The following is a 26,980-nucleotide window of genomic DNA, read 5'->3' on the forward strand; positions in this document are numbered from 1 at the left end:
AGGGTACTTTGTAAGATGGCAGTTTGAACTTGGGGAGCTCATGGAAGTTGAAATGTGTTTCTGTTTCCCCTTTTTAATTTAGAGAGTTTAGAATCTGCAGTGCTTATTTCCCCATGGGTATTTTGGGTACTCTAAAAATGGTAGGTTCTCTCTGAAGGAAGATTCAAATGCCCATGTGCACACACAAAATTTTGCACATAATTTTTGGCATGCAGTGCTTATGAATTCCTGAGAAAGAATCCCTCTTATAGAGGAATGGTGAGCTTGAAGTAATTTTTGAGGCAAGGACATTTTTAGTTTTACTAAATGTGCAAGGCTTTTTTTTTTTTTTAAGATTTTATTTTTTAAGTACTCTCAATCCCCATAATGGGGCTCAAACACACAACCCCAAGATCAAGAGGCACATGCTCCATTGACTGAGCCAGCCAGGTGCCTCAATGTGCAAGGCTTTTTAAGCACGGCCGAGGGGTGTGGGCCGTAACGATGGGCTCCACAGTAGCCCCCTGGCACTTGCTACTGGTAATTGAGTCCTGCCTTGTTCTGTTCCTCACATGAAAGGCTGTTGCCCTTAAAAATGTTTGGTATGGAAAGACGATTCATCAACAAGTATTTGATCACCTAATACATATTCAACATGTTAGTATATTGTTTCCTCCAGGTCCTGGTTCTGAAAACCAAAAATGCCCCTTTAAATTTTAATTTGTGTCATCGAATATGGAGTGCATTCCAGATATGTAGTGCCGTGCCACATGGTAGCACGGACACGTGAACATTAGAACCAGGTTTTGGGTTTTGTTTTTAAAGGTTTTATTCTTATGGAATCTCCACATCCAACATGGGGCTTGAACCCACAATCTCGAGATCAAGAGTCACAGTGCTCCACTGCCTGAGCCAGCCTGGCACCCATAGACCCAGGTTTTGTCAGATGAATGAAAGGTACAGTTAAGAGATACTCAGTGAAGGATGGGAAAGAACCAACATTTGTTGAGGGGTTATTTCTAGGCATGTTATGTGTTTTCTTTAATATGTACACCCTCCATGTCTAGATGCAGAAACGGGGCCTCAGAGAGACTGGGTGCCTTACCCCAGGCCTGGCAAGGAGCAAAGCCAGAATTCAAGCCCGGTCATTTGGACTCTAAGCCCAGATTTTTCTTCTTTGCCTCTATTATTACAGATTGGAGTGGATGGAGTGGGTTAGGATAGGAAGGGCATATAAAGGAGGACCTTAGCCAGTGTTACAGTAGCTTAACTTCCGGATCTTTATGAAATTTCACTTATCCTCTGTTGATTACCAATCATAATGTAAGTTTTTCTCAATTGGTCTCTTTCCGCTTGTCTACCTCACTCACCTTCTTATGTAAGCTACAGGAGGAAGAATCTAGGTTGTGCAACACTACCCTAGAATAGGGACCAAAGACCTGGATTCCTGACATTTCCACTTACGTGACCTGATGCATGCCACTTCTAAGCCTTTTCTTATTCATGTCTGACTCAGACAACTTGGATGGTTTCTGAGGAGTTCTATGCCCCAGACCCTCATGTGATTTTGGTGCAGAAGTATCAGTGGAGGAATGTCTTTACTTGACTTTCAGAGTGGGTCAAGGTGGGCACAAAAAGAGAGCAGGTTTTTAGGGAGAGTCATATTTTCTTTGAATATGTGCTTTTGGGGGAAATTCAATCAACACTTTTAATTTTATTATTGTTATTGACTGTTATTATTATTTTAAGTAGGCTTCACATCCAACGTGGAACCCAATGCAGGGCTTGAACTCACCATCCTGATACCAAGACCTGAGCCAAGATCAAGAACCAGACACTTAATTGACTGGGCCACCCGGGCTCCCCTATTATTATTTTTTAATCCACGCTTTTAGAGAGCTGACTGCTGGGGCTTTTGAGCCCTCCAGATGGCCTGCGCGTACTGGCTAGCAAGAGAGGCAGAACCTTCGCGTTGTGAGTCAGTCCTAGCAACCACGCAGTTAGGCACAGCCTTTTGAAAATACCTCTCCTTCAGGTGTTGTGATTTCTCAGCCTGGTCTCCCACAGCCTTGTTTGCCCCGTGGGCAAATGCACTTTCTCACGGTGCCCCAGCACCCATTGTCCTCCTCCTTTGTGTTGCATGGCAGCCTGTGGTGGGTTGCACCATAGAGGTTCTCATGCCCATGCCCAGCTAGACTGAGTCCTTGAAACACGATTTTAAAGTGTTTGTTGTCTCTTTTGTTTTTGTGCGGTAGCTCTGCATCAGCCCTTGAGCTAATTTGGATTAGGTGTTCAATATGTGGTTGAAACAGTGTATCCTCCTTAGAAGGAATGGAGAGGGATCATGTTTAAATTCATCTGAGGTTGGGAGAAAAAGCTTTGCTCCCCAGAATCACAAGAATGTCTGGAGAAGTGATTGCTAGTCTGGAGATTTTTAGAAAAAGCTGGTAACAGACATTGGAATCTTAGCCAAAGAATGTAGGCTTGTGCTCCTTCATTTGGACTTCGCTTGTGTTCTTGTTAGAGGCTTTCTTTTGCATCAAGCCAGTTAGTGGATTTTACTTGAAGGGCAGGTTTTCTGATAGAAAATTTAGGGAAACATTTTCAGTTTCTCAACAACTTTGTTAATCTAGAAATAAAGCTTTGAAACAGGTGGTTTCTTTTTTCCTTCCTTCCTTCCTTCCTTCCTTCCTTCCTTCCTTCCTTCCTTCCTTGAGAGCGAGTGCACTCAAGCAGGGAAGGGGCAGAGGGAGAGGGAGAGAAAATCCCAAGCAGGCTCCATATCCACTGCTTAGCCTGGCAAAGGGCTTGATCTCAAGACTGTGAGGTCATGACCTGAGCAGAAATCAAGAGTCCCATGCTTAACTGATTGAGCCACCCAGGCACCCTGAAACAGGTAGTTTCTTAACCTGTGTCTAAAGAAGAAGAGTCTTTACCTCGTAAGAAATGGTCCAGGGGCATCTAGATGGCTCAGTTGGTTGAGCATCCAACTCCAACTCTTTTTTTTTCCCTTAATATATATATATATATATATTTTTTTTTAATGTTTTTTATTTATTTCTAGGAGAGAGAGAGAGACAGCGTGAGCAGGGGAGGGTCAGGGAGAGAGGGAGTCACAGACTGAAACAGGCTCCAGGCTCTGAGCTGGCAGTCAGCACAGAGCCCGATGCGGGGCTCGAACCCATGAACCACAAGATCATGACCTAAGCGAATGTCGGACGCTTAACCGAATAAGCCATCCAGGTGCCCCATTATATATTTATTTTTGAGAGAGAGAGAGAGAGAGAGACAGAGTGCAAGCAGGAGAGGGTCAGAGAGGGAGAGAGACACAGAATTCGAGGCAGGCTCCAGGCTCTAAACTATCAGTACAAGAGCCCAGACGTGAGGCATGAACCCACGAACCATGAGATGATGACCTGAGTCGAAGTCAGATGCTTAACCAGCTGAGCCACCCAGGCGCCCCTGATTCTTGATTTCAGCTCAGTCATGATCCCAGGGTTGTGGGATGAAGTCCAGAGTCAGGTTCCAAGAGCCTGCTTAAGATTCTCTCTCCTGTCCCCCTCTGTCCTTCCCCCCTTCTCTAAAATAAAAGAAGAAAAGGAAGGAAGGAAAGCAGGAAGGGAGGAAGGAAGGAAAGGAAGAAAAGGAAATGGTCAAGAATCCAAAACTGGAGAAGATAAGATGTTCAGAGAAGATGCCAACCTAGAAACTGCAGGCTGGTAGGCCTTGGGAACGTGGAGATACTTGTGCAAGCAACCTTGGAAGTTTGGAGATTATTTGTGATAGGGACTCCTGGGCAGAAGATAGGAAGGAAGGAGGACTGAGCTTCCTCAGCAAGAAGTAGGGTCCTGGAACTTAGGAAATATAGTTAAGATGTATTTGAATAACTGTACAGGAAAAAAAAAAGATACCTTCCTACATCTTAAAGTTTCATATTGTTCGTATCAATATTGCATATTTAGATTTTAAAAAATTATGTAGAAAATGTTATAATTGTATGTATGAGCCTTGCTGTGGTAGTAACTGCAAAAATTCAAAGGTTTGTGGCAAACATGAATTTCTAGGTCCCGATACGTGTCGGTGGCTATGAGCCAGTCGCTATGGCCCTTGTCCCAATCTGAAGGAGCAGCCCCCGTGGGGTCATGCCAGTTTCAAGGAAGAGGAGAGACGAGAGAGCTGGTGGAAACATGCAGTTGCTCTGATCGTGTCTGCTCCCATCTGGTACGTGTGTCACATTTGCTCATGTGCCCTTGGCCAGAGCAAGTCACACAGCCAAGCCTCACGGCGATGAGGTGGAGATGTGCCCTCCCGTGGGCAGTCACTTGGCAATAGTAAGAGTGTATAATCCTCTTAAAGGAAGGAAGTGAATAACTGCAAATGATTGTGCCATCTGCCGTATAGTTTATGCCCTCTCCTTTGTCGCTGAACACTGTTTAGTTCAGTACTTCACAGCAGTTCAGAACGATCATTTTTAAATGTTTTAAATACATTTCCTCTCCGTTATGTGAATTAAAATTTCAGATAACTTGGGAGGAAACCAGCCTCTTGCCAGGGAGCGATACGGTGGATCGCTGCATGTTTTTATTCTTTTTAAATACTTCAGTGCCTGGAGCTCTAGTGTATGCACGCCATTGCATTGGCTAGAGTCACCAGAACTTTGAATAATAGTGTGATAGTAGGTAGCAGAGTCTTGTTTCTGAATTTAGTAGACAGGCCTTTAGTGTTTCATATTGTTTGCTGCTTTACAAATATTACCAAGATCCAATTCACGTACCCTAAAATCACCGTTTTAAAGTATACAGTTGAGTGGTTTTTAATGTATTCACAGCATTGTGCCCACATCATTACTGTCCAACTCCAGGATGTTTTCGTGACCCTCGGAAGAAGCCCAGTACCCATCAAACATCCAACTCCCTGTTCTCTCTTCCCTCAAGCCCCTGGCACCCAAAAATCTGTTTTCTGTCTTTAAGGATTTGTCTGTTTGGAGATTTGCTATGAATGGAATGATATATGTGGCCTTTGATGTCTGACTTCTTTCACGGAATGTTTTTGAGGTTCATTGTTGATGTTTTCTGAGATAAACTATTAAAAATATTTAGGAGTTTTATTGTTTTTTGTTGTTGTTGTTTCTTTCCCACCCCTCCACATTCTCTCTAAAAGTCTCATCATATCCAGGCTGGTTCCTGGAAAAATCTGCTGTGGAACTGGTATTGTTTTTGTTTCTTAAACAAATTTTATGTATTTATTTTAAAAAGTCCAGTATAATTAGGGGCACCTGGGTGGTTAAGCACCAGCTTCAGCTCAGGTCATGATCTTGTGGTTCGAGTTTAAGCCTCACGTCGAACTCTGTGCTAACAGCTCGGAGCCTGGAGCCTACTTTGGATTCTGTGTCTGCCTCTCTCTCTGCCCTTCCCCTGCTTATGCCCTGTCTTTCTCTGTCTCAAAAATAAATACACACTAAAAAAATTTTGTTTTAAATACCAGTAGAATTAACTTACAGTGTTATATTAGTTTCAGGCATATAATGATCCAACAATTCCATACATTACTCAGTGCTCATCATGATACGTGTACTCTTAATCCCTTCACTTGTTTCACCCATCCCCCACCCACCTCCCCTCTGGCAAACACCAGTTTTTTCTCTGTATTTAAGAGTCTGGTTTTTGTTTCTCTTTTTTTCCCCTTATTTTCTTTCTTAAATTCTACACATCAGTGAGATCATACGGTATTTTCTTTTTCTGACTTATTTCACTTAGCGTTATACCCTCTAGATCCATCTATGTTGTTTCAAATGGCAAGATTTCATTCTTTTTGTGGCTGAGTAATATTCCATTGTATATATACACCTCATCTTTTTTTTTTTAATGTTTATTTTGGGAGAGAGAGCGCGCGCGAGAGAGCGCGCGCGAGAGAGCACACAAGCAGGGGAAGGGCAGAAAAATAGGGAGAGAGATAATCCCAAGCAGTCTCTGCACTTAGCAGGCAGAGCCTGATGCGGGGCTCAGTCCCATGACAGCAAGATCATGACCTGAGCTGATATCAAGAGGCATGTACTTAACCAGCTGAGCCACAAGAATGCCCCTACACCACATCTTCTTTATCCATTCATCCATGGGTAGACGCTTGTGTTGCTTCCATATCTTGGCTATTGTAAATAATGCTGTTATAAATAGTAGGGTGCATATATCTTTCAAAATTAGTGTTTTGTTTTGTTTTGTTTTGTAAATACCTAGTAGTGGAATGACTGGGTCATATGGTAATTCTATTTTGAATATTTTAAGGACCCTCCATACTGGTTTCCACAGTAGCTGCATCAGTTTACATTCCCATTAACAGTGCATGAGGGTTCTTTTTCTCCACACCCTCCCCAGCACTTGTTTCTTGTGTTTTTGAGTTTAGCCATTCTGACAGGTATGAAGTGATTATCTCCTTATGATTTTGTTTTTTATTTCCCTGATGCTAAGTGAATATCTTTTCACATGTCTGTTGGCCAGAGGTTATGTCAAAGAGATTACTGCCAATGTTTTTCTTCTAAAGATTTTATGGTTCTGGGTCTCACATTAGTCCATCTTGAGTTTATTTGTGTGTATGGTGTAAGAAGGTGGTCCAGTTTTGTTCTTTTGCATGTAGCTGGACAGTTTTTCCAACACTGTTTGTTGAAGAGGCTGTTTTTTTCCCATTGCGTATTCTTGTCTCCTTGGTCGTAGGTTAGTTGACCATATAATCATGGGTTTATTTCTGGACTGTCCATTTTGATCCACTGATGTGTCTGTTTTTGTGCCAGGACTGTAGTGTTTTGATTACTGTGGCTTTGTTGTACAGCTTGAAATCTGGGATTGTGATACCTCCAGCTTTGTTCTTCTTCAAGATTACTTTGGCTATTTAGGGTCTTTTTGGCTCCATATAAATTTTAGGATTATTTGTTCTAGTTCTGTGAGAAATGCTGTTGTTATTTTGTTAGGGATTGCATTAAATGTGTAGGTTGCTTTGGGTGGTATGCACATTGTGACAATATTTGTTCTCCCAGTCCGTGAACATGGAATATTTTTTATCTGTGTCACCTTCAGTTTCTTTCATCAATGTTTTATGGTTTTCAGAGTGTAGGCCTTTTACCTCCTTGGATAAGTTAAGTTTATTCTTGGGTATCTTATTATTTTTGGTTCAATTGTAAGTGGGATTGTTTCCTTAATTCCTCTTTCCTGCCACTTCACTATTAGTATACAGAAATGCAACTCCAAAGAAATTTCACTTCTTAGGAACTTTACTTTTATTTCTTAATTTTACTTCGAGATTTTACTGGAATGGCTGATACCATTTCATTACCAATGAATGATCTCAATAAGGACATGATTATATTCAACACTGATTATATGATCAGCTAATGTAATAAAATGCATTAATAGATTTCCTAATATTAAATTACTCTTGATTTCCTAGAACATATTTGACTTGATCCTGATATATTTTTCTTCTTTTTAAAACATTTGCATTTGAATGTGCTTGTTTTAATTCAGTTTTACTTATTTTAGTTTATTTTTAAAATGTTTATTTTGAGAACGATTGAGAGCATACGAGCAGGGGAGGGGCGGGGGGGGGAGAGAGAGAATCCCAAACAGACTCCATACTCAGCACAGAGCCCAACATGAGGCTTGATCTCATGGATGTGAGATTATGACCGGAACCAAAATCAAGAGTCAGACACTTAATGACCTAAACCACAGAGGCACCCTGATATTCTTCTTTTTAAAAATTCTTTTTTTTTAAATGTTTATCTATTTTTGAAAGAGAGAGAGCGTGAGGGAAAGGAGCAGAGAAAGAGAGGAGCAGAGGATCCACAGCAGGCTCTGCACTGACAAGAGTGAGCCCAACACAGGGCTCAAACTTACGAACTGTGAGATTGTGACCTGAGCCAAAGTTGGATGCTCAACCGACTGAGCCACCCAGGTGCCCCTAAAAATTCTTTTATTTATTTATTTTTTAATTTTTTAAATGTTTTATTTATTTCTAGGAGAGAGAGAGCGAGCGCGTGAGCAGGCGAGGGTCAGCGAGAGAGGGAGTCACAGACTCTGAAACAGGCTCCAGGCTCCGAGCTGGCAGTCAGCACAGAGCCCGACACGGGGCTCGAACCCACGAACCGCGAGATCATGACCTAAGCAAAAGTCGGACGCTCAACCGACTAAGCCACCCAGGCGCCTCTAAAAATTCTTTTAATATGCCACTTGCTGTTACTTTATTGACAGCGTTTACACTTGTATCTAATTTCCTTTTCTGTGTTAGTATTTTGATATCAGATATAGTTAATCCTTATAAAATGATTTAAAAGGTTTCCCCATTATTTATTGTTTATTAAAAAATTTTTTTAAGTTTATTTATTTATTTTTTTAATGTTTATTTATTTGAGTGGCAGAGGGACACAGAGAGGGAGACACAGAATCTAAAACAGGCTACAGGCTCTGAGCTGTCAGCACAGATCCCGACATGGGGCTTGAACCCACAAACTGAGATCATGACCTGAGCTGAAGTCAGATGCTTAACTGACTGATCAACCCAGGTGCCCCAATATTTATTTATTTTGAGAGAGAGGGAGAGAGCACGAGCAGGGGAAGGGCAGAGAGAGAGGGAGAGAGAGGATCCCAAGCAGGCTCTGTGTTGTCAGCGTGGAGCCCCATTTGGGGCTTGATCCCATGAGTTGTGAGATCATGACCTGAGCCAAAATCAAGAGTCAGATGCTTTAAACAACTGAGCCACCCAGGCACCCCTCTTCATTTTTTTAAAAGTTTGTGTCTTCGAGTGTTTGAATAAAACAGAACTTGCTCCTTGAGGTTCAGTGGAGCTGAGCTGTACAGCCAGGGGGCTTAGCTTACCTTTCAGGAACAGTTCTGTGACAGCAGTTCTGTGGTTATTTATTCAGATTTTCTCCCTCAACTAAATTTCATTTTGGCCATGTATTTTCCTGCAAAGGTATGTGTCTCGTCTAGACTTGTAAGTTTATTGGCATAGTTTTTCATAGCGTGTCCTTATAATTTATAATCATGCACAGAGGTAATAGTTACTGCCTCTTTCTCCCCCCCACCCCACGACTGTATATCGATCAGGCTTCCTAAGTGTTACTTGATCTAATTAATGTTTTAGAAGAAATATATTCTGGTTTGACTTGTAATATAAACTCTTTTCTGTTTTCACCTTATACTTTTTTTATTCCCTCTTCTAGTTTTGACGTTTTTTAGATGTGTCCTGCAGTGTTCTATTTCTTGGGAGAAATCACATATATATGTATTTATCTGCTCTTGACGATGGGGCTACTTTCTTCATATTTTGGTCTTCTTGGGTCTGAATGATGAGCCAGGATAGGCTGTATATATTTTTAGGTTTTCCTGTGTCTGATGAGGTAATGCAGGCCTGCCATTTGCCACCTATCAGAACAAGTGAACTATTGGATGCCCACTCTTTCTCCACGATGTTAGAATTGTCTTCTCAGGTCTTAGGTTGTGTTATCAGTTGACAGATCAGTTGAGTGATCTATCAGTGGGGAAGAATCAGACAGAAGAAAGCCAGGGTCCTGGATAGTCACTCAGGGAGACTTGGCCTCATTTCTCTCTGCGTCTGGATCCAGCATAGCCTAGCTTCCTTCTTGTTTTGGTACCATCTCGGTGGAGTCCAGCTCCTTCAGTTTGCAGCCTCTGCGCCTGGTGGATCTGCCCAGAGCAGCTGGCCAGCTGCCTTCATGTTCCTTTGACTTTTGTCTTGCATTTGCATCTCTCCCCTTCATGGCGAGAGGATGCCATGCGTGTGGGCAGGCACCCTTTGCTGGTGGTCCTTACGTGGTGTACCTGCCAGTGCTTGGCGTCCCCTTGTCCACAGCAGCCAGACACCAGGTGGTCCTCCTTTGCCCCACTGTCAGTCCTTCTACCTGCCCATGCCCCCAGAAGGTTGCACTTTGAAATTAGAGTGTATGTGAGGTCTTCAGGGCATTTTCTACTTCTTAGGTAACCTTGATAACCTTGAGTGACCTCAGGGACATGGGTTAAAGATAACTCTTAGTTCTTTCCTCACTTGTGTCCCAATTATATCCAGTAGAAAACCTCTGGAAGTTTTAGCATTTGGATGGCATTCTTGCCTGGTTTCCAGTCTGGCCCAATTCTAGTCACTGCTTTTCTGTTTCTTTTTTTCCCCCTCACTGCTCTTTCTCTTCCATTTTCTAGGTTGTTAAGTTAGTATCTGGAGAATGGAAAGAGGGAGAATGCAAGGTGTGTCCATGCTCAGCTCACGGAGTTTATCCAGGAGTCTAGTTTTATAATGTTTAAATGAGTGTGTAACATTCCTCTTAATATAAACATGATCATTTCCTGGTTATTGAGCCTTTGGGATTTTTCCAGGGTTCACTCTGTGTCCTTTCTCTGCTACGAACATCCTTGAACAGAACATTTTTTGAGACTTTCCCTTTGAATGCATTCTCCAAAGTGGGCTTAAATTCAACTTTACAGCAAAGTCAACAATCAGAAGTGTTCCATTCATTTCGTGTAGGACATACTCATTCTTCAGGCATCTCCTTTGGGCCTGGCAGGAGGGAGGTAAATAGAGACAAGTCAGGTAGTGTAGGAGCCTTCCCCCCTTCAGTGTAAGCATGCCTTACATCGAGCTCTTCTGAAACTAGATCATGTTGCCCACGTTCCTCTAATAGTATCAAAAAGAGAAGTTAGAGTATTTAAGCATGACTTTTTTTTTTTTAAGTTTTTATTTTAGTCACCTGGTGCTCATCTCATCATAAGTGCTCTCCTTGATCCCCATCACCTATTTCACGCACCCCACTCCCCCACTCCCCTCCCCTCTGGTAACCATCAGTTTTTCTCTGTAGTTAAGAGTCTCTTTCTTGGTTTGTCTCTTTCTTTCTCTCTCTTTTTGTTTCCCCCTTAAGCATGACTTTTTAAAAATTAAATCCATATTGGTTCATAATGTATACTACTTTCTTTTCATAAACCATATGTAGAATGTAATATAGAGTTTTGCCAAGCATTTATGTTAATTTAATAATCTATCCTCTGGCTGGCTGACCACAATAGTGGATCTTGTAACTGAAAGTTTTTGAACCAAAGGGGTTTCTGAAGCAGCCCATGTATGTATTTCTCTTCCTAGGTAAAAAGGGGTAGAGGGGGAGAAGAAATTCACTTTAACTGAAACCGACATAAGTGAGAATTGGTATTTTGGAACAATGAAGGGTTTTCATGTATTTGTCAACTATGTAGTTGTAATTATCACAAGTTACTGTAGCTACAGTAAAATCATTGAGGAAGGTATATTTGAGACACCAACTATGACTCCCCATACAGGTTTTATTTTCAGCAGCATTTATTAAGTGTCTCTTGTGAACCCAGCCCTGTGGTCTATAGGGGGATGCAAGAATACTTGCAGGCAAGTTGATTTCACTTTTGTTTTGTTTGTTTGTTTGTTTTGTTTTCTATTATGTTACTAGCCTTGTAGTACCCACTGTGTTCCAGGCACTATTCATTTGCTTTCATATACTAGCTAATTGAATCACATTATACCCATTTTATAAATGAGGAAATTGGGCATAGAGAAATTAAGAAACTTGCTGGAGTCCACCCTGATCTAGGGTTCAGAACTGCCCAGTTATTGCCAGGCTCGGTTTCATTGTCATTTGACAGACATTTATTGAGTCCCTTCTATTGGCAGGGGATTGAGTTGGATCATTTCTAAGACTCACTCATTCATCAGATATGTGTTGAGTACCTACTACATGCCAAAGGATAGAGGAGGAGAAAATTAGACAAAGTCTCTCCTCTTGTCAGTACATAATAACCTTTCAGATGGAGATAGTCTGTGACTAAAATAAAGGCAGAGAAGGTGCTGGGAAGTGATAGAGGGGTGCAGGGATATTTTTAGATTTTTGTGGGCTGAGAAGGCCTCTCTGAGTAGGTGTCATTTGAGCAGGCACCTATTTAAAAAAAAATTTTTTTTAATGTTTATTTATTTTTGAGAAAAAGAGAGAGAGAGAGGGAGAGAGAGATGAGCGGGGGAAGGGCAGAGAAAGAAGGAGACACAGAATCTGAAGCAGCTCCAGGCTCTGAGCCATCAGCACAGAGCCCGACGCAGGGCTCAAACCCATGGACCGTGAGACCACGACCCAAGCCGAAGTTGGATACCTAACCAACTGAGCCACCCAGGCGCCCCTAGCAGGAACCTATTTGAAGAAAAGAGCCAGTCACATGGGAGTGTGAGGGGAGAGGACTGGTGCAGGCACAGTGGGCAGCAAACACGGAAGCACTCAGGTCTTGGCGAGCCAAGATCTGTGCATCGGGAACATGAGAAGCCAGGGAAGAACGTCAAGGATGAAGGTCAGGGAGAATGATGAGGTCACATTGGCCCTTATGGGTTACGGGAGGGAGATTGGATTAGATTCTGAATGTGAGTGGATGTCTTTGAGAGCTTTGAGCAGGGGAAGAGCATGCTCTGATTGACATTTCTCAAAGAGCTGTCTGGCTCCAGCCTGGAACCTGCCCCTAGGGTAGCAGGTATGAACCAGGAGACTTCTGAGTTGAGCCAGAATTCTGTCACTTCTCGCATTCCATGATTCCTGTTGGTCAGAAACGTGCTGCTGTCCCACAGCACCTGCTTGAGGGCTTAGGTCTCTCAGCGTAGCACACCCGCTGCTATAGTACTTGGGCTGCCCTTTCCTCCTAAGATTTCCATACTTTACCTCCACGTTTGCTTCTCATGGGGACCATATCTTGAGAAGGAATCATTTGGGGGCATAACTTGTATTAAGACCCTGAGGGAACTATTAGCTTCCCTTGACTGGCTTTAAAAACAGAAGCTTCATATTTACCCAGAAGGATTTATGGCCAGATGATGGAGATGAGGGGAGGTGAGGGGAGGGCCATTGTTGGAAAAAACGGAAAAAGCCACGCAAAAGGCGTTCAGCTTGATAAGAACCTTGAACTAAGAACTAGAAACCTGCATTCAACTCTTAGCATAGCAATGACTAGCTTCATTTGGACACATTACCTAACCTTTTTGAGTTGCCTCCTCCTTGGTTGAGACAGTATATCTGTCTTGCTAACCTCACAAGGCTGACATGAGCTATAATGAAATAAGAATGTGGAAACGGGCACCTGGGGGGCTCAGTTGGTTAAGCGTCTGACTTCAGTTCAGGTCGTGATCTCATGTTTGGTGAGTTTGAGCCCCGCATCAGGCTCTGTGCTGACAGTGTGGAGCCTGCTTGAGATTTTCTCTCTCTCTCTCTCTCTCTTTCTCTCAAAAAAAAAATGTATTCTTTATATATATGTGTATATATATAAGTGTGTGTATATATATAGACATATATATAAAGAATGTGGGAACACTGTGCACACGTGCCATGGAAAGCTGGGCTGGGGGCTCCTGTTTTAGGAAATTAGTCACTTGTAGGTTGTCAGCTGTTCGTATGTGCTTACATAATTCTCCATGAAATGCCTGATAGTCAGGGTCTGAGTGTTTCCCTGGTCACATAGTCCTGGGAGGAAAGAATCTTCAGTGTGATAAGGTCTGCTGAACTGACTCTCTCTCCCCCTCACCCGCCCCCACGAACTGACTTGAGAACAAGCTAACTTCCTGCTGTCCAGCCAAGACATCACAGACCTTTGTGTGGGCTGCTTTTGGAAAGTTATTGGCAGAGGTCCCCGGAGCAAAGGTCAGGGGAGTTGGCTTGGAGTCCCTGAGAGACCTGCAAACAGATGTGTACACACACACACACACACACACACACACACACACATACACACACAGGTGAACAAGACACAGTCACAGTTGTTGGGGACTCGCAGTGTTTGCGGATGTTGCATATGTAAATATATGACTGGAACTAAAAACTGCTGGGGCGCCTGGGTGACTCAGTCGATTAAGTGTCAGACTCTTGATTTTGGCCCAGGTCATGATCTCACGATTCTTGAGTCTGAGCCCCACATCGGGCTCTGCATTGACAGTGTGAGGCTGCTTGGGATTCTCTCCCTTTCCCTCTCTCTCTGCCCCTGCTGTGTGCTCTGTCTCTCTAAAAATAAATAAAATAAACTTTAAAAAAAAGCAACCCAGAAAACTGCTTCAGTGGCAGTATCTTCAAAGTACTGAGAAGGAGTAGCTAATTTATGCCGGGGGTGGATTCAGGAAGGATTCCAAGGGGAGGCTGCATGTGAGCAGATTCAAGTGAGCTACTTGGAGACCGAGGCATGAAAAAGAGGGGCAGCTTTGTAAGCAAAGGTGAGGGGCCCGAAACGGCACGGTGGGTTCCGGAACTGATGCCATGAGAAATGAGGCCGGGAAGATCTGTCCGGTCCAGATGGTGGAAAGCTGCTGTCAGAGCCCGCGTTGGCTTATCTGACTAAAGATTTTGAGTCCTTTGCTTCCCTTGTGCAATGCTTGGCCATCGGTAGGGCCATGCTGAGGCCCAGTGTGCGAGTGTGGAGGAAACGTAAGTAAGGGTGGGCCCCTGCAGTGCCCAGCGTGGGCCTTGCCTGAGGTCAGCATTTAAATATTTACTGAAACGAGGGAGGCACGATGGTTATTCTCGCAGAGCTCAGGAGGAAATATCCTCAGATCCCTAGATGCGGGGGTGTGGCCACCTTGTGCCCTGTGTGCGGTCAGGGCAGTCAGATGAGCCGGATGCTGCTGTAGCCAGGTTCTGCGGTCACGTCCACACTGAGGGCAGCGGTCATGGGGTCCGCCTTCCCGGCCGACAAGCCCTTGGGCTGAGGAGAGGTGGAAAGTGGGCTCTTCTGTGAAATGGAATTGTTTCAGTAGCCACAAAAAACCATTATTGGCGTTGTGTAAACATGCATGTGATCCGAGTATCTACACCTAGAAATGGAGACAAAGGAAGGCGCCTTGTCTGTTTACTTTCCAGCATCCATTGAGTTGGGTGACATTGCCCTTGACCCCAGACTCTGCCTTGTCACCGCCCTCTTTTCAGCTAGAGCCCATGGATATGACTGCTAGGTGGACCCTCATTTCCTCTGTGTCCTCTTCCCTGGGGGCCAAGTTGTACCCAGCCTGCAACAAGAAGAGAGAATTCAGGTAAAAGCATCTCTCCATCCCCAGCCTGGGATCTGATGACCAGCAGGACAAGACTTTCCAAGGCCTTTTCCATGGTGTCCTGTCTCTTATCGTCTTTCTTAGTCTTTGCCTCCCGAGGACTCCAAAGTGACATAGAGATGTATTCACACCTACTGCTAGACAGAGCTTTGTCTGTTATTAAACCCAAAAGCCAAAGAGGTAAGATCGGCTGTACCTTTTCTGGATATACCTTTGCAGGAACATGATTTAATTGAGTGGCTTCCTACTAAGGCCTAAAAAGAGGTCCATAATTTAAAAGATTTTCCATCTCTTTCTTTTATGGCATTTGTGCCCCTCCCCCCATTTGAATACTTTTATATTGTGGACAAATTTATACATACACAAAAGAGGAGAAACCTGCAGATATTGTCTACAGTTATCAACCTTGGCACATCTTGTATCATCTATATCTCTGTCTACCTATCCTTAATGATTTTGAAGCAAATACCACACATCCTATCATTTCATCCATGAATATTTTCACACATATTCCTAAGAGATGAGGACTTTGTAAAATCCTAATACTTCTATTATCACACCTAATAAATTTCTAAATACTATCAAATAACGGATCAATATTTACATTTCCCTGACTATCATGAAATCTGCTAACATTTTTTTTAATGTTTATTATTTTTGAGAGAGTGAGAGCAAGCGAGCAGGGGTGGGGCAGAGAGAGACAGAATCCAAAGCAGGCTTCAAGCTCTGAGCTGTCAGCACAGAGCCCGATGCGGGGTTTGAACCCACTAACTGTGAGATCATGGCCTGAGCTGAAGCCGGACATTTAAACGACTGAGCCACCCAGGCAACCCTAATGTTATGTTCTAATCAGGATCCACTGCAGTTGTCAGTAGGTCTCTCAGATTGCTTTACATCTCTTAGGTGCTACTTCTATCTTTCTTTCTCCTTGCAGTTCATTTATTGAAGAAACTCAGTCTTTGGTTCTCTTTAATTTCATAGAGTGTGGGTTTTTCTGATTTATATTAATAGTATGGTTTAATATCTCTGCCATTCCTCTATATTTCCTACAATTTGATATTGTGTCTAGAGATTTGTTCAGGCTTCAGATTCAATATTTTGGCAAATGTACTTTTTAGGTGGTGGTGTGAACTGCTTTCAGGAGGCACATAATGTCCTTTGTGATGGCTGATTGAGATTTTAGCTGTGCTGAGTATTTAAGAGGGTTCAGATGTGTTGATGTTTACCTGGGCGCAGGTGGCCTTGAGAAAAGGTACCAAAAGGGAATGCTCTTGTGGTGTGCGCACGGCACTCTCTCTGTCAGTCTCGCGATAGTGGGGCCATTTGTGCTCTGTCCCTCAGCTGTTTGCTTCTGGTGGCTCCTCCAGTGCTTGCTGGAAAATGAGTTGGCATGGATCTGGTAGAGTACTGCCATAGTGTGTTTCTCTTGGTCACAGAAGACCTGTTCACTTGAGAAATGTTAAATAAAGGGTGCCTGGGTGGCTCAGTCGGATAAGCGTCTGACTCTTGGTTTCAACTCAGGTCATGATCTGGTGGTTCTTGAGTTTGAACCCCACATTGGGCTCTGCGCTGACAGTACAGAGCCTGCATGGGATTCTCTCTCTCCCTCTCTCTCTGCCCCTCTCCCGCCCATGTTTGCTCTCTCTCAAAATATAAAAAATTTTAAAAAAAGAAATGTTAAGTAAAGAAATGTTAAGTAAAGGTTCAGTTTCTTTGAACATGACTTTTATATTTAGAGGTGTTTCTTGGTTTGGCTAAAAGCAGCCACTTTTGCTGATGTTCTCCAGATGTGTGTTTTCATTTCATTTGTAAGGTGACTCTTTTCTTTCAGGATCTCATTTTGCCCAACGGTGGTACTCCAGCAGGTACTTCAAGTCCGGCTTCTTCATCCTCCCTTCTCAACAGACTTCAGCTTGATGATGACATTGATGGTGAGACAAGAGACCTCTTTGTCACGGTTGATGATCCCAAGAAGCATGTCTGTACCATGGAGACCTACATTACGTATAGGATCACCACCAAAGTAGGTCCCATCATTATCTTCCACCCCTTTTGAATGGTCTTAATGAATTGGAGACCTACTACCATCATGGTTCCTTTCTTCTTCCCTCCCTTTGTACGTCTCTGTTCACCTCCATTACAATGGTGGATGTAGCATTTTGATAGAGTAGATGTATTCAAATTAAAAGGATTATATGTAAGGGGAAAAATAGTGGGGGAGAGGGAGGGAGGCAAACCATGAGAGACTCTTGAATGCTGAGAACAAACTGAGGGCTGATGGGGGTGGGGGGGAGGGGAAGGGGGGTGATGGGCATGGAGGAGGGCACTTGTGGGGATGAGCACTGGGTGTTATATGGAAACCAACTTGACAATAAACTATTAAAAATAAATAAAAATTGCATATGCGAGGCAAATAAAAAAAGGATTATATGTGAAGTTTTTATCTTAAAAATTTTTTCTAATGTTTATTCATTTTGAGAGAGAGAGCAAGCTGGGGAGGGGCAGAGAGAGAGGGAGACAGAGAATCCGAAGCAGGTGCCAGGCTCTGAGCTGTCAACACAGAGCCTGACATGGGGCTTGAACTCATGAACCGTAAGATCATGACCTGAGCGGAAGCCAGACACTTAACCGACTGAGGCACCCAGACATCCCTTGAATTTTTTTTAGTCTTAAAATGAAGGAGAAATTGTGACTGTGGTCTTCAAATAAAATACTTAATCCCTCTACTCTCACCTATTTTCAGTCATGATACTATTTAACATGTTAGTATCACATTACTCTTGAAATTTATGAATTGCTGTACCATCTCATAGTGAATCTCTGGTGAGACTATGATTGTAATTTGGTGTAATTGGAATGGATCGTAGGGGGAGGGGAGGAAGAGGAGGATGGGAATGAATACTGCATTTTTGCTATGTACCAGGTCAGTGGAGGACAGGGGGCTGAGACTGACTGGCTTAATGTTCACAGTGACCCTAAAAGGTAGATCTTCTAGTTACAATTTTGGAGTTGAGGAAATGGAGGCAGAAACCTTAACTCATTCATTGTTACAAAGTCGGTAACCAGGATTCAGAGTTGAATTTTTAGGACTATCAATCCCCTATTTTTATTTTCAAATCCATACTCTTTACCTAATTCTACTTATAAGAGAATAGCTTTAACATATCATTACTTTTCAATTTTTTTTCAATATTTAAAATAGCGCTACAATTTTAGGTTTCAAGTAGGGTTCCTAATCCTTGGCAGTATTGATTTTCTGGACTGAGTAATTCTTCATTGTGTGTATATGGGGGTGGGGGGGAGGTGTCCTATGCATTGTCGGATATTTCCCAACATGTCTGCCCTCTGCCCACTAGGTCCCAGGAGTATCCACCTCCAACCCCCAGTGGAGACAGCCAAAAATGTCTCCAGACATTGCTCAGTATTCCCTGGGGGACAACATTACTCCTGGTTGAGAAGCACTGAACCAGAGGAAGAATAACAATATTTACACTATTAGGAGAAAGTATACATGAGCACTTATATATATGTATATATATATATATATATACACATATTATATATCACTATATAAATGTACACTTCTAACTTGCTTTACTCAATTACCAGGATACATTATTATTAAAGGATACATTAAAAAAGCAATAAACCCCAAAATGGAGTTGTTTGTCCCCCCCTGCAGCAGACTTAATTACAGTTTCAATGTATCTCAGGAGCCATCACTTTATATTTTTGAATAAAGAAAGTGCTTTATTCAGGGAACCATCCTGTTTATTGGTATTCCCCTCCAACACAGGCAACATGATGAAGAAGGATTTACAGATATTTTTAGAAGTTTTACTAGATTGAAGGCATCTCTGTGAATGATATTAGGAGAAGCATTTATGAACATCTCTCTCTTTTGTGCCTTTTCTCTCTTTCATTGTAGAAAATAAATGATTTTTAAAAATATTTTAAAGTTTGTTTATTTATTTTGAGAGAGAAAGTGTATATGTGTGAGCAGGGGAGGGGCACAGAGGGAGAGAGAGAGAATCCCAAGCAGGATTTGCACTGTCAGCGTGGAGCCTGATGTGGGTCTGGATCCCATGAACCGTGAGATCATGACCTGAGCTAAGATCAAGGTTTAACCAACTGAGCCCCCCAGGCGCCCCTGAATTAAGTTTTTATTTTGAAAATTTAGTAGGTTCTATACTTGTCTTAATTCTTTGGGAGGAAAAAGCAGAGAATAAAATACAGTCAAATTTTGTTTATCTTTTATTGTACGACAGTGCTGTATTTTAAAAATGATGCAAGTCCTGTAACACCTGGGTGTCTCAGTCATTTAAGCCTCCAGCTCTTGGTTTCAGCTCAGGTTGTAATCTCACAGTTTGTGAGTTCAAGCCCCATGTCGAGCTCTGTGCTGACATCATGGAGCCTGCTTGGGATTCTCTCTCTGCCCCTCCCATGCTTACATGCTCTCTCTCTTTCAAAATAAATAAATAAAAACATTTTAAAAATTGTGCAAGTATTCTAAATACCTTACTTAGCCCTTCTCACTTAGGTTGTTCTTGCCAAATGCAGCCATTGTTGAAATTTGGTATATGTCCTTCCCGTTCTTTTTTTGTGTTTACATATATGCATATATAGTTAAAATATATATAATTCCGATTTCATCGCAATACCGTTTTCTAACTTTCCCCTCTACAATATTTTTGAAGACCTTTCCATGTTCATAAGAATATATAGAGAGCTTAGTTTTGCAATCTCTAGTTATTTATGCAATGATTATAGAGTATCTTTTCTCTATGGACATCTCAGCCTTTGTCAGACGTTTCTGTGGTATCACTGCCCTGACCTTTCTGCAGCTGGGTCGCATTTGAAAATTTGTCCACATATGTGTGCACACGTACATGCATGCAAGCAACCTTCCCCTGTCACCATTGACCCTGGGGGCCTGTTATTTCCTAGGCAGTGGTCCAGGTGCTTAGATGGAAGGGTTAAGTCCTCAGAGGTGCTAGGTTGATACCAGTATTCCCATGAATTATTTCCATATTTTCCCCCTACGGTCAACTTATTTTTTACACTGTAGTCAGCGAAATGCAAAACCTATTCTTCTGGAATTTATGCGCTAAGCAGCTGAATGACGAGGTGATGGCCTCGCTGGCGCAGCAGTGCCTGCCAGCCTTGACGTTTCCCACCCGACCTGATTCCTCTGCCCTGCAGCAGACCTCCCGAAATGCTCCTACCGCAGGACCTCTGATCACTGAGTCACAGGCTCGTGCATCTGCTGCCAGCCACCGCCCTCTCCTGTGCCCCTTCTGTTTCCGTGCCTCCTCACCCCCCCTTCCTTTGTGTTCTTGTTTCTGTCCCTTCTTCGTGGGGTTATTTGATTTCCCGTAAGTCAGAACTTTTCCAAGTTCTGATTCCACATTTTCACTTCGCCGTGATGCTCCCATTTCTTGGCGAGCTCATTGCAGAATTTACTTCTTGCCATCAATTCTGTCTCAAACCAGAGTCCTTTTCCTTTCTGGTTTCAGGTAGTGACACCAGGTTTAATGTTTTGGTGGTGCATTCGGGTCCTTCTTTCTGAAAGGACCTTCTTCATATCTGATCGACATATCCCCACATAGCCACACGCCCTGTGATTGTGGGGATGAGAGGGAGATCACACACAGGAACACAGGGTCTCACATACTGGGTTTGCCCTGGGACCCCCACTTCTGCTGTGCTTTTCTAGCACAGTTAAGGGTCAGAGGAGGAAGGTGTACAAATACTTACGTTACTACTTTGAGCTTTGATTCCCCTGCCCTACTTCAGATTCCTGATGACGAGAGCTGGACAAGGTAGAGAGGTGCTTCTGCCTGAGATAAAATGAGCCTAAGACTGAGAGCCCACGCAGGCAGAGCCCTTCTCTACCCCAGTTCAAGTTACAGGCACCTTACCTCTCCAGTGGTGGGGGCCCAGCCCAGGCCTTCTCGAGGCAGGCAGGTCCTGGCTCTTTTCTCTGCAGGCTTTTAGAAAGTATCATCATCGGGATGCCTGGGTGGCTCAGTCGGTTGAGTGTCCGACTTCGGCTCAGGTCATGATCTCACAGTTTGTGGGTTCAAGCCCCGCATCAGGCTCTATGCTGACAGCTAGCTCAGAGCCTGGAGCCTATCTTCAGATCCTGTGACTCCTCTCTTTCTGACCCTCCCCTGCTCATTCTGTCTCTATCTCTCTCTCAAAAATAAATAAAACATTAAAAAAAAAAAGTATCATCATCATACTAGCTAATTACTGAGCACTTAACCATGTGCTGTACTTTTTTTGTAATAGAAACATTTTATTTTATATAAGCAATATGTGCTTAATTGTAGAGAAACTAGGAAGCTCAAGAAAGCCAAAATAATAAAAGAACATCTATAAGCTCACCGGCCAGAAATAATAATTTCTGAATTTCTGAACAATTTGTCTCTATCCACTTACAAAAATGAGTATTTTGCAGGCTGCCCATTCACTTCATTTGGTGCGGCATCTTTCTCTGCCAGCAGATGCCAGTAAGCACGGCTTCCTGTTATTGTGTCTGAGACGGCAGTAGTGTTCTGCTCTATGGATAAGCTGTCATTTATTTCGTGCTAAGTGCTTTAAATATATTCTCACTTAATCCTCACACTCACTGAAGCAGGTAGAGGTGGTGTTTTTCCTTTGTGGATGAAGAAACAGAGACGCAGACATACTAAGAAAATTACTCAAAGACCCGCAACCGCTGTGTGATAGAACTAGAACTCGAATCCAGCTCTGTCTATGCTGTCCTTCCACAAGGCATGATTTTCCAGAGAGGGATGGCTCTGCCCACTTCCCCCAGCCTGGTGCTCGGTCTACTGCCTGCCTGGCCTGGCTGCTGAAACTGATGATGTGGAAATGGTCAGGAGCTTTCAGTGCCCTTTCGGAGCCATTCTCTTCCTATCTCTTACCCCGTCTCCTTAGTAAGCACCAAGTCTTGTTGGGGCTCTTCTCAGGCTAGATGCCACATAGAGATCAAGGATACATAAGGATCACAAAGCGAGCATTAGATTTGATGACAAGAGAGCTGTCTGTGACTGGTGAGCACAGTTGCCCTGGGGTCGTGGGGCAGAACTCAGTTTGCAGTGGATTGGAGTGAGCGAGAAGAAAGACTCAGAGTATCGGTAGTCTGGAGGTGAAGTGAGAACAGGAGCTGGCAGAGGAGTGGGCTTGAAGGGAGGGGGCGCTTTTTGTTTGGTTTTAAGGATGGACGTGACCTATGTAAGTGCCCAGAACCCAGGGCTGCTAGAGGAAACATTCAGGTGAAGTTTGCAGGGGAGGATGGGAGCCACAGCGCAGGAGGGAGAGGCGGAGAGTAGCCTGAGCAGAAGTGGAGGGAGTGAGTGTCCTCTGATGGGGGAGGTATGCTTTTTCCATTGTTTCTAGAGGAAGGAGGGAAGTTTTTATTCTGTTTGGTTTTTGTGGCCAGAAGTTGAGGGCCCTGTGCTTCTAGCTGCAGTTTTCCCTAGAGGTTTTCTGCTAAGAGTGAAGGGAGATTTTGAAGTAAGGCTGAGAAGTTTTCAAGACTTCTACAGGCTTTTCGTTAAGTGATGTGGAAAATGAGAGAGAGAGAGCTGACCGAGGAAGTATGAGACTACTTGGCAGTGTTGAGGGTCCAGTGGTAGATTTTATTGTGCCAGTTGGTGTGTTTGCCTGGTGTTGTTTTTCCTCCAGGAGTCTGCTCACACTCCCAGGTCTAGTAAAGCAGGAAGTACATGGTTGCATTTTTGCCAGAGTCATGTGAATGGACACTAGGGAAGGGACATTTCAGATATTGGCAAATAAGAGGTGACAAGTTATGGAATTGATGCTGAATAAGGAAGTACATTAGGATTGGACAGAATGTCAAGGAACTGGGGCGCCTGGGTGGCTCAGTCCATTGGGCGTCTGACTTCAGCTCAGGTCATGATCTCACAGTTGGTGAGTTCGAGCCCCGCATCGGGCTCTGTGCTGACAGCTAGCTCAGAGCCTGGAGCCTGTTTCAGATTCTGTGTCTCCCTCTCTCTCTGACCCTCCCCTGCTCACACTGTCTCTATCTCTCTCTCAGAAATAAATAAAACATTAAAAAATTTAAAAAAAAAATAAAAAGAATGTCAAGGAACTGTAGGTCCCAAGAGGCTGAAAAACCAAGCGTATTGGGAAATGAAAGAGTCTGAAATACAGGCGGTGCTGGTTAGATGGAGGGAGGTCTGAATTTCTGCCAGGTGACAAAGTCTGATGGGAGTGGAAGGAGACATTGGCTCACAGGTGGGTGTTGTGTGCACAAACCACCTGGATCTCGAGGGTGCTCAGACTCTGGAAGGGCTTTGGGAAGGAAGCCTGAGAGCTAGGCACTAGAGTCTTCTGGGAATCAGGAAAAGGATGGATGTCAGTAGATGACAGGTGTGAGAGGGACACCTTGATGGCCTGAGCCTCCACAGGGTTTTCACAGGGCTGAGGAGCAGTGTGAAGTGAGGGGATATCAGCAGCACCTCTGGGTCCTGGAGGGTGGGGCAGAGTTTGTGAGATGTGAGAAAATGAGCACTTTTCCACCCGATGGAGCCACAGGGAGGCTTCAGTCCCCGAGGAGAGCCAGCTTTCAGAAGCTAAATAAGTGGGAGAAGGACAGGAATTTAATTATGGAAGACGGGTGTTCCAGAAGGGCTTGGTGTAAAAGAAAGCTCTGAGAAAGGAAGCCCCCAGGAGCATGAGGAGAGACCGGAAGCCTCCCTGGTCATGATTCTCTGGTATTCTCTCTAGGTAGTAGGGTTTTGAAGCTGAATGAGATTAGCTGGCTAATATTTGACAAGGGAAGAGGTCCCATTGCAGGGAAGGGACAGGGATCCGGCTGTGTCTTGGACAGATGGCATTTCTGATGAAGACCAAATCTCTCTAGAGGAAACTGGTTGTAAATGTTGGATTGAATGGGAATTCTTTGGAAGGGCTCCAGGCCACAGTAGTTAGGCACATCAGCTCCTGGGGAATAAGAGTTCTTTTGTGGTAAAGTGGGGCCCAATGGACAGGTGCTCTGCCAGGATATTGATTGCCCTGTGGCTCTGTGCTAGGTCTTCTAAAGTGTTGAATTTACGAAACAAAAACAAGCCACACACACCAAAAAAACAAGTTGGCAGGGATGCCTAGAGATATTCATGTAGAATGATGGCAAACATGAGTATTTTTCAGTATAACTCTTGCACTCTGTTACCTATTTGTAGATCTGACTTTAGGTGAGTACCCACAACCTTGTGATCTTGTGGGGCATTCTAGATTTTGGAACGTGGTATGGAAAGACACAGAACAAAACAGCGTAGTGGCTGCCTGGAATTGTAGGTGTGCCCTTTTCCCTTTTTTATTGTTACTAAAAAATAGAGCTAAGCCCTTTTTACTTTATTTTCCTACCCTGAATTTCACAGAGGAAAATTTTATTACATGCTCCTAGTTGGAGTTTTATTGGCCTGCATACTTTAGGAGGACTGTGAGTCTCATAACTGACTGGGTTTCTCTCCGGAAATCCACAGTAATGTCTGTGGCCCAGTTTTAGCAGGTGTGCAGAATTCCATGGTGAGTGTGCCTAGCCTCATTTGTGGCTCTAGTTTTTCTCTCTGTCCTTGTTTTTTCCTTTAATCTTTCTCACCTACTTCTAATTTATGTCATTAAATCATATTTCATGTATCACATATCTTTTCTAGACCAAACTATGGTAAAAGTAAGTAAAACAGCTATTGGGTCAAAAAAGCGTGAGCATCCTTCTGCTTCATGATAATTTTTGTTTACCTTATTGCTTTCCAAAGCATCAAACAATTTTACTACGTTATTCAATCCATTATGCCCATAAAGGAGCTTTTAAAATATAAAAAATTATTTTGTGTGTCATTATGAAAGCATTGTATGAGAACGGTAGAAGATTTGGAAACAAGGAGGAATATGCACTACCTAGTGTCCTAACGAGGCACCTAAAAGGCTGAGTATAAAAAGGACAGTTGTCATTATGAGTTCTAGATTTTTTTCTAACCTGTCATAGCCACATTTTAACACCTATGAAATAATAATGTAGGTACAATTAATTATGAATCTTGCTGTTTTCTCTTTAAAACATATTGAAGCAGGGCGCCTGGGTGGCTTAGTCAGTTTTAAAATAAGCATGTCTAACCTGAATAAGTCGAAGGGGAAGAAAAAAAACCAGTTCCCCAAAAGTGAACTTGTTTACAGCAGAAACAAAACTTGTGTTTTATCCTACCGCTTCTTATAGTTACCAAATACTGATTTCAAAGTTAGAAATGTTACATAAACTGTAATTTATGTAGAGGATTTGCAAAAGCATAATAAAGAGAAGTGATCACTTGATAACATGTAACATTTAGGAAGTGAAAAGTAGAATCCTTCTTCAGTATGTTTACAGTGAAAATGGGTTGCATTCATCCCACATCAAAATCCACCTTTCATGGGCCCATCATCGACAAGATGGAGCCTGTTAGGGGGCTCAGTGCAGATTTGAAGAATGTCCCTTCTAACCCTCTTCTTAGTGTTGAGGAAACCTCGGCTCTGGGAGGCTTGGTGGCATGTCTGAATCTGGTACATACTAGGAATGCTCACGCACAGGCTTCCCCCCACCCCGCCCCCACCAGCCTCGGGAGTAGTATCAGACCACCTACCCTTCAAATTCCCAACAGCCCTATGCCTGAAAATTCATCAGCAGTGATTTTTTTCCCCTTCTAATTCAAGCATTCTTTTTTTCCGCTCTCCAGTTCTACAATGCTAATCCGTTCCGGGAGTCTTCTAATAAATCACAAATACTTGAATGAATTTCCTCCCCTCTTCCCACGCATACCTTCCATCATAGGGGAAGGTTGGTATGTGGGACTTTGGAAAGAGGAAAAGCTACAGAAAGAGTTAATTGGGGTTCAGCCCAAGACCTAATCCTTTAATTTCATAATTTTGCTCAGACTGTGTGAGCACGTCTTTTAGAGAGGATGAAATCATAATTTTCAGTGCCAAAGCTGGTCACAGCTTTTTCTTTGATGGCTAACTCTTGTCCATATGTTTTTAAGATTTTCTTGGTGTCATGGATTTAAACAGACTTTTGGCCTGAAAGAATAAATTTATAAAATGTAGCTTGAGCCATTTTTATTTTTGACCTTTCATTTCTGAGAGCTATGACTGTAGTATGCAGTCTATACCCTCATGGGGAAAAATGGTTTAGCTGAGACATAGTTTTAGTTCGGGCAAACTAATGTGTAAAAATCTTGCTTTGGTATAAATTAATTTCATTTTATTTAACATTGGATTTCATTACCAAAGTGCTGCAATCACATTTCAGGAAAATTAACAAGAATGAGGATGAGATGAATATTTTTCTGCAGTACAATGACATCTTGGTATTATTCACTTCTAGATTTTTTTTTCTTATCATCTAAAATACAATATAGTTCCAAGGTTATGGTTTTCGAAGAATACGGTACATGAAGCAAGATGTTTTCTATTTTCATCCAATCTGGCTCCTAAATGAGCAGGTGCTCTCTTAGTTCTTTCTGTTTGCTTGTCTCCCTTCTGCCTTTGGTAAAACTTAGCATATTTAGCAGAAGGCGGAGACTTAATTTCTTTTAACAGAAAACATGGATTGGGATTCAGTAGCAATATCCTCAGAATTATTCTCCTAAGAGAAATCCTCAAAGTTAAGCCTGGAGGAAATGAATCAAGTGTTTCTAAACAGATTCTATTTTGTTGTTGTTGTTGGCTAGCATGTCTTTGTTGCTGTCATTTTATTTTATTTTACTTTTACAAATAGTTTATTGTCAAGTTGGTTTCCATATACCACCCAGTGCTCATCCCCACAAGTGCCCCCCTCCATGCCCATCCCCCCTTCCCCCCCCACATCCATCAGTCCTCAGTTTTTGTCAGCATTCAAGAGTCTCTCATGGTT

At 42.9% G+C, this 26,980-nt stretch overlaps 1 protein-coding gene across 10 annotated transcripts in view; it reads left to right on the forward strand.

Annotated features, from left to right (window-relative positions):
* The window catches only part of SNX30 (sorting nexin family member 30), a 129,193-nt gene that overhangs the window by 35,051 nt on the left and 67,162 nt on the right, over nucleotides 1-26,980 (forward strand). For 5 of the 10 annotated variants that reach the window (XR_005529696.1, XR_005529698.1, XM_039239376.1 and 2 more), the window contains exons 2-3: nucleotides 4,044-4,200; nucleotides 16,892-17,083. Coding sequence is in view for 8 of the 10 variants with exons in the window: in XM_039239376.1 (XP_039095307.1) it covers nucleotides 4,044-4,200; nucleotides 16,892-17,083 (349 nt within the window). In the remaining 2 variants the exon portion in view is untranslated. The remainder of the gene's footprint in view (nucleotides 1-4,043; nucleotides 4,201-16,891; nucleotides 17,084-26,980) is intronic. The other 5 variants (XM_039239388.1, XM_039239412.1, XM_039239421.1 and 2 more) reach the window with 2 other exon arrangements.

The sequence above is a fragment of the Hyaena hyaena genome, unplaced genomic scaffold (assembly GCF_003009895.1).
Source record: "Hyaena hyaena isolate Hyena2069 unplaced genomic scaffold, ASM300989v1 scaffold_6, whole genome shotgun sequence".
In the NCBI taxonomy this organism is placed as follows: domain Eukaryota; kingdom Metazoa; phylum Chordata; class Mammalia; order Carnivora; family Hyaenidae; genus Hyaena; species Hyaena hyaena.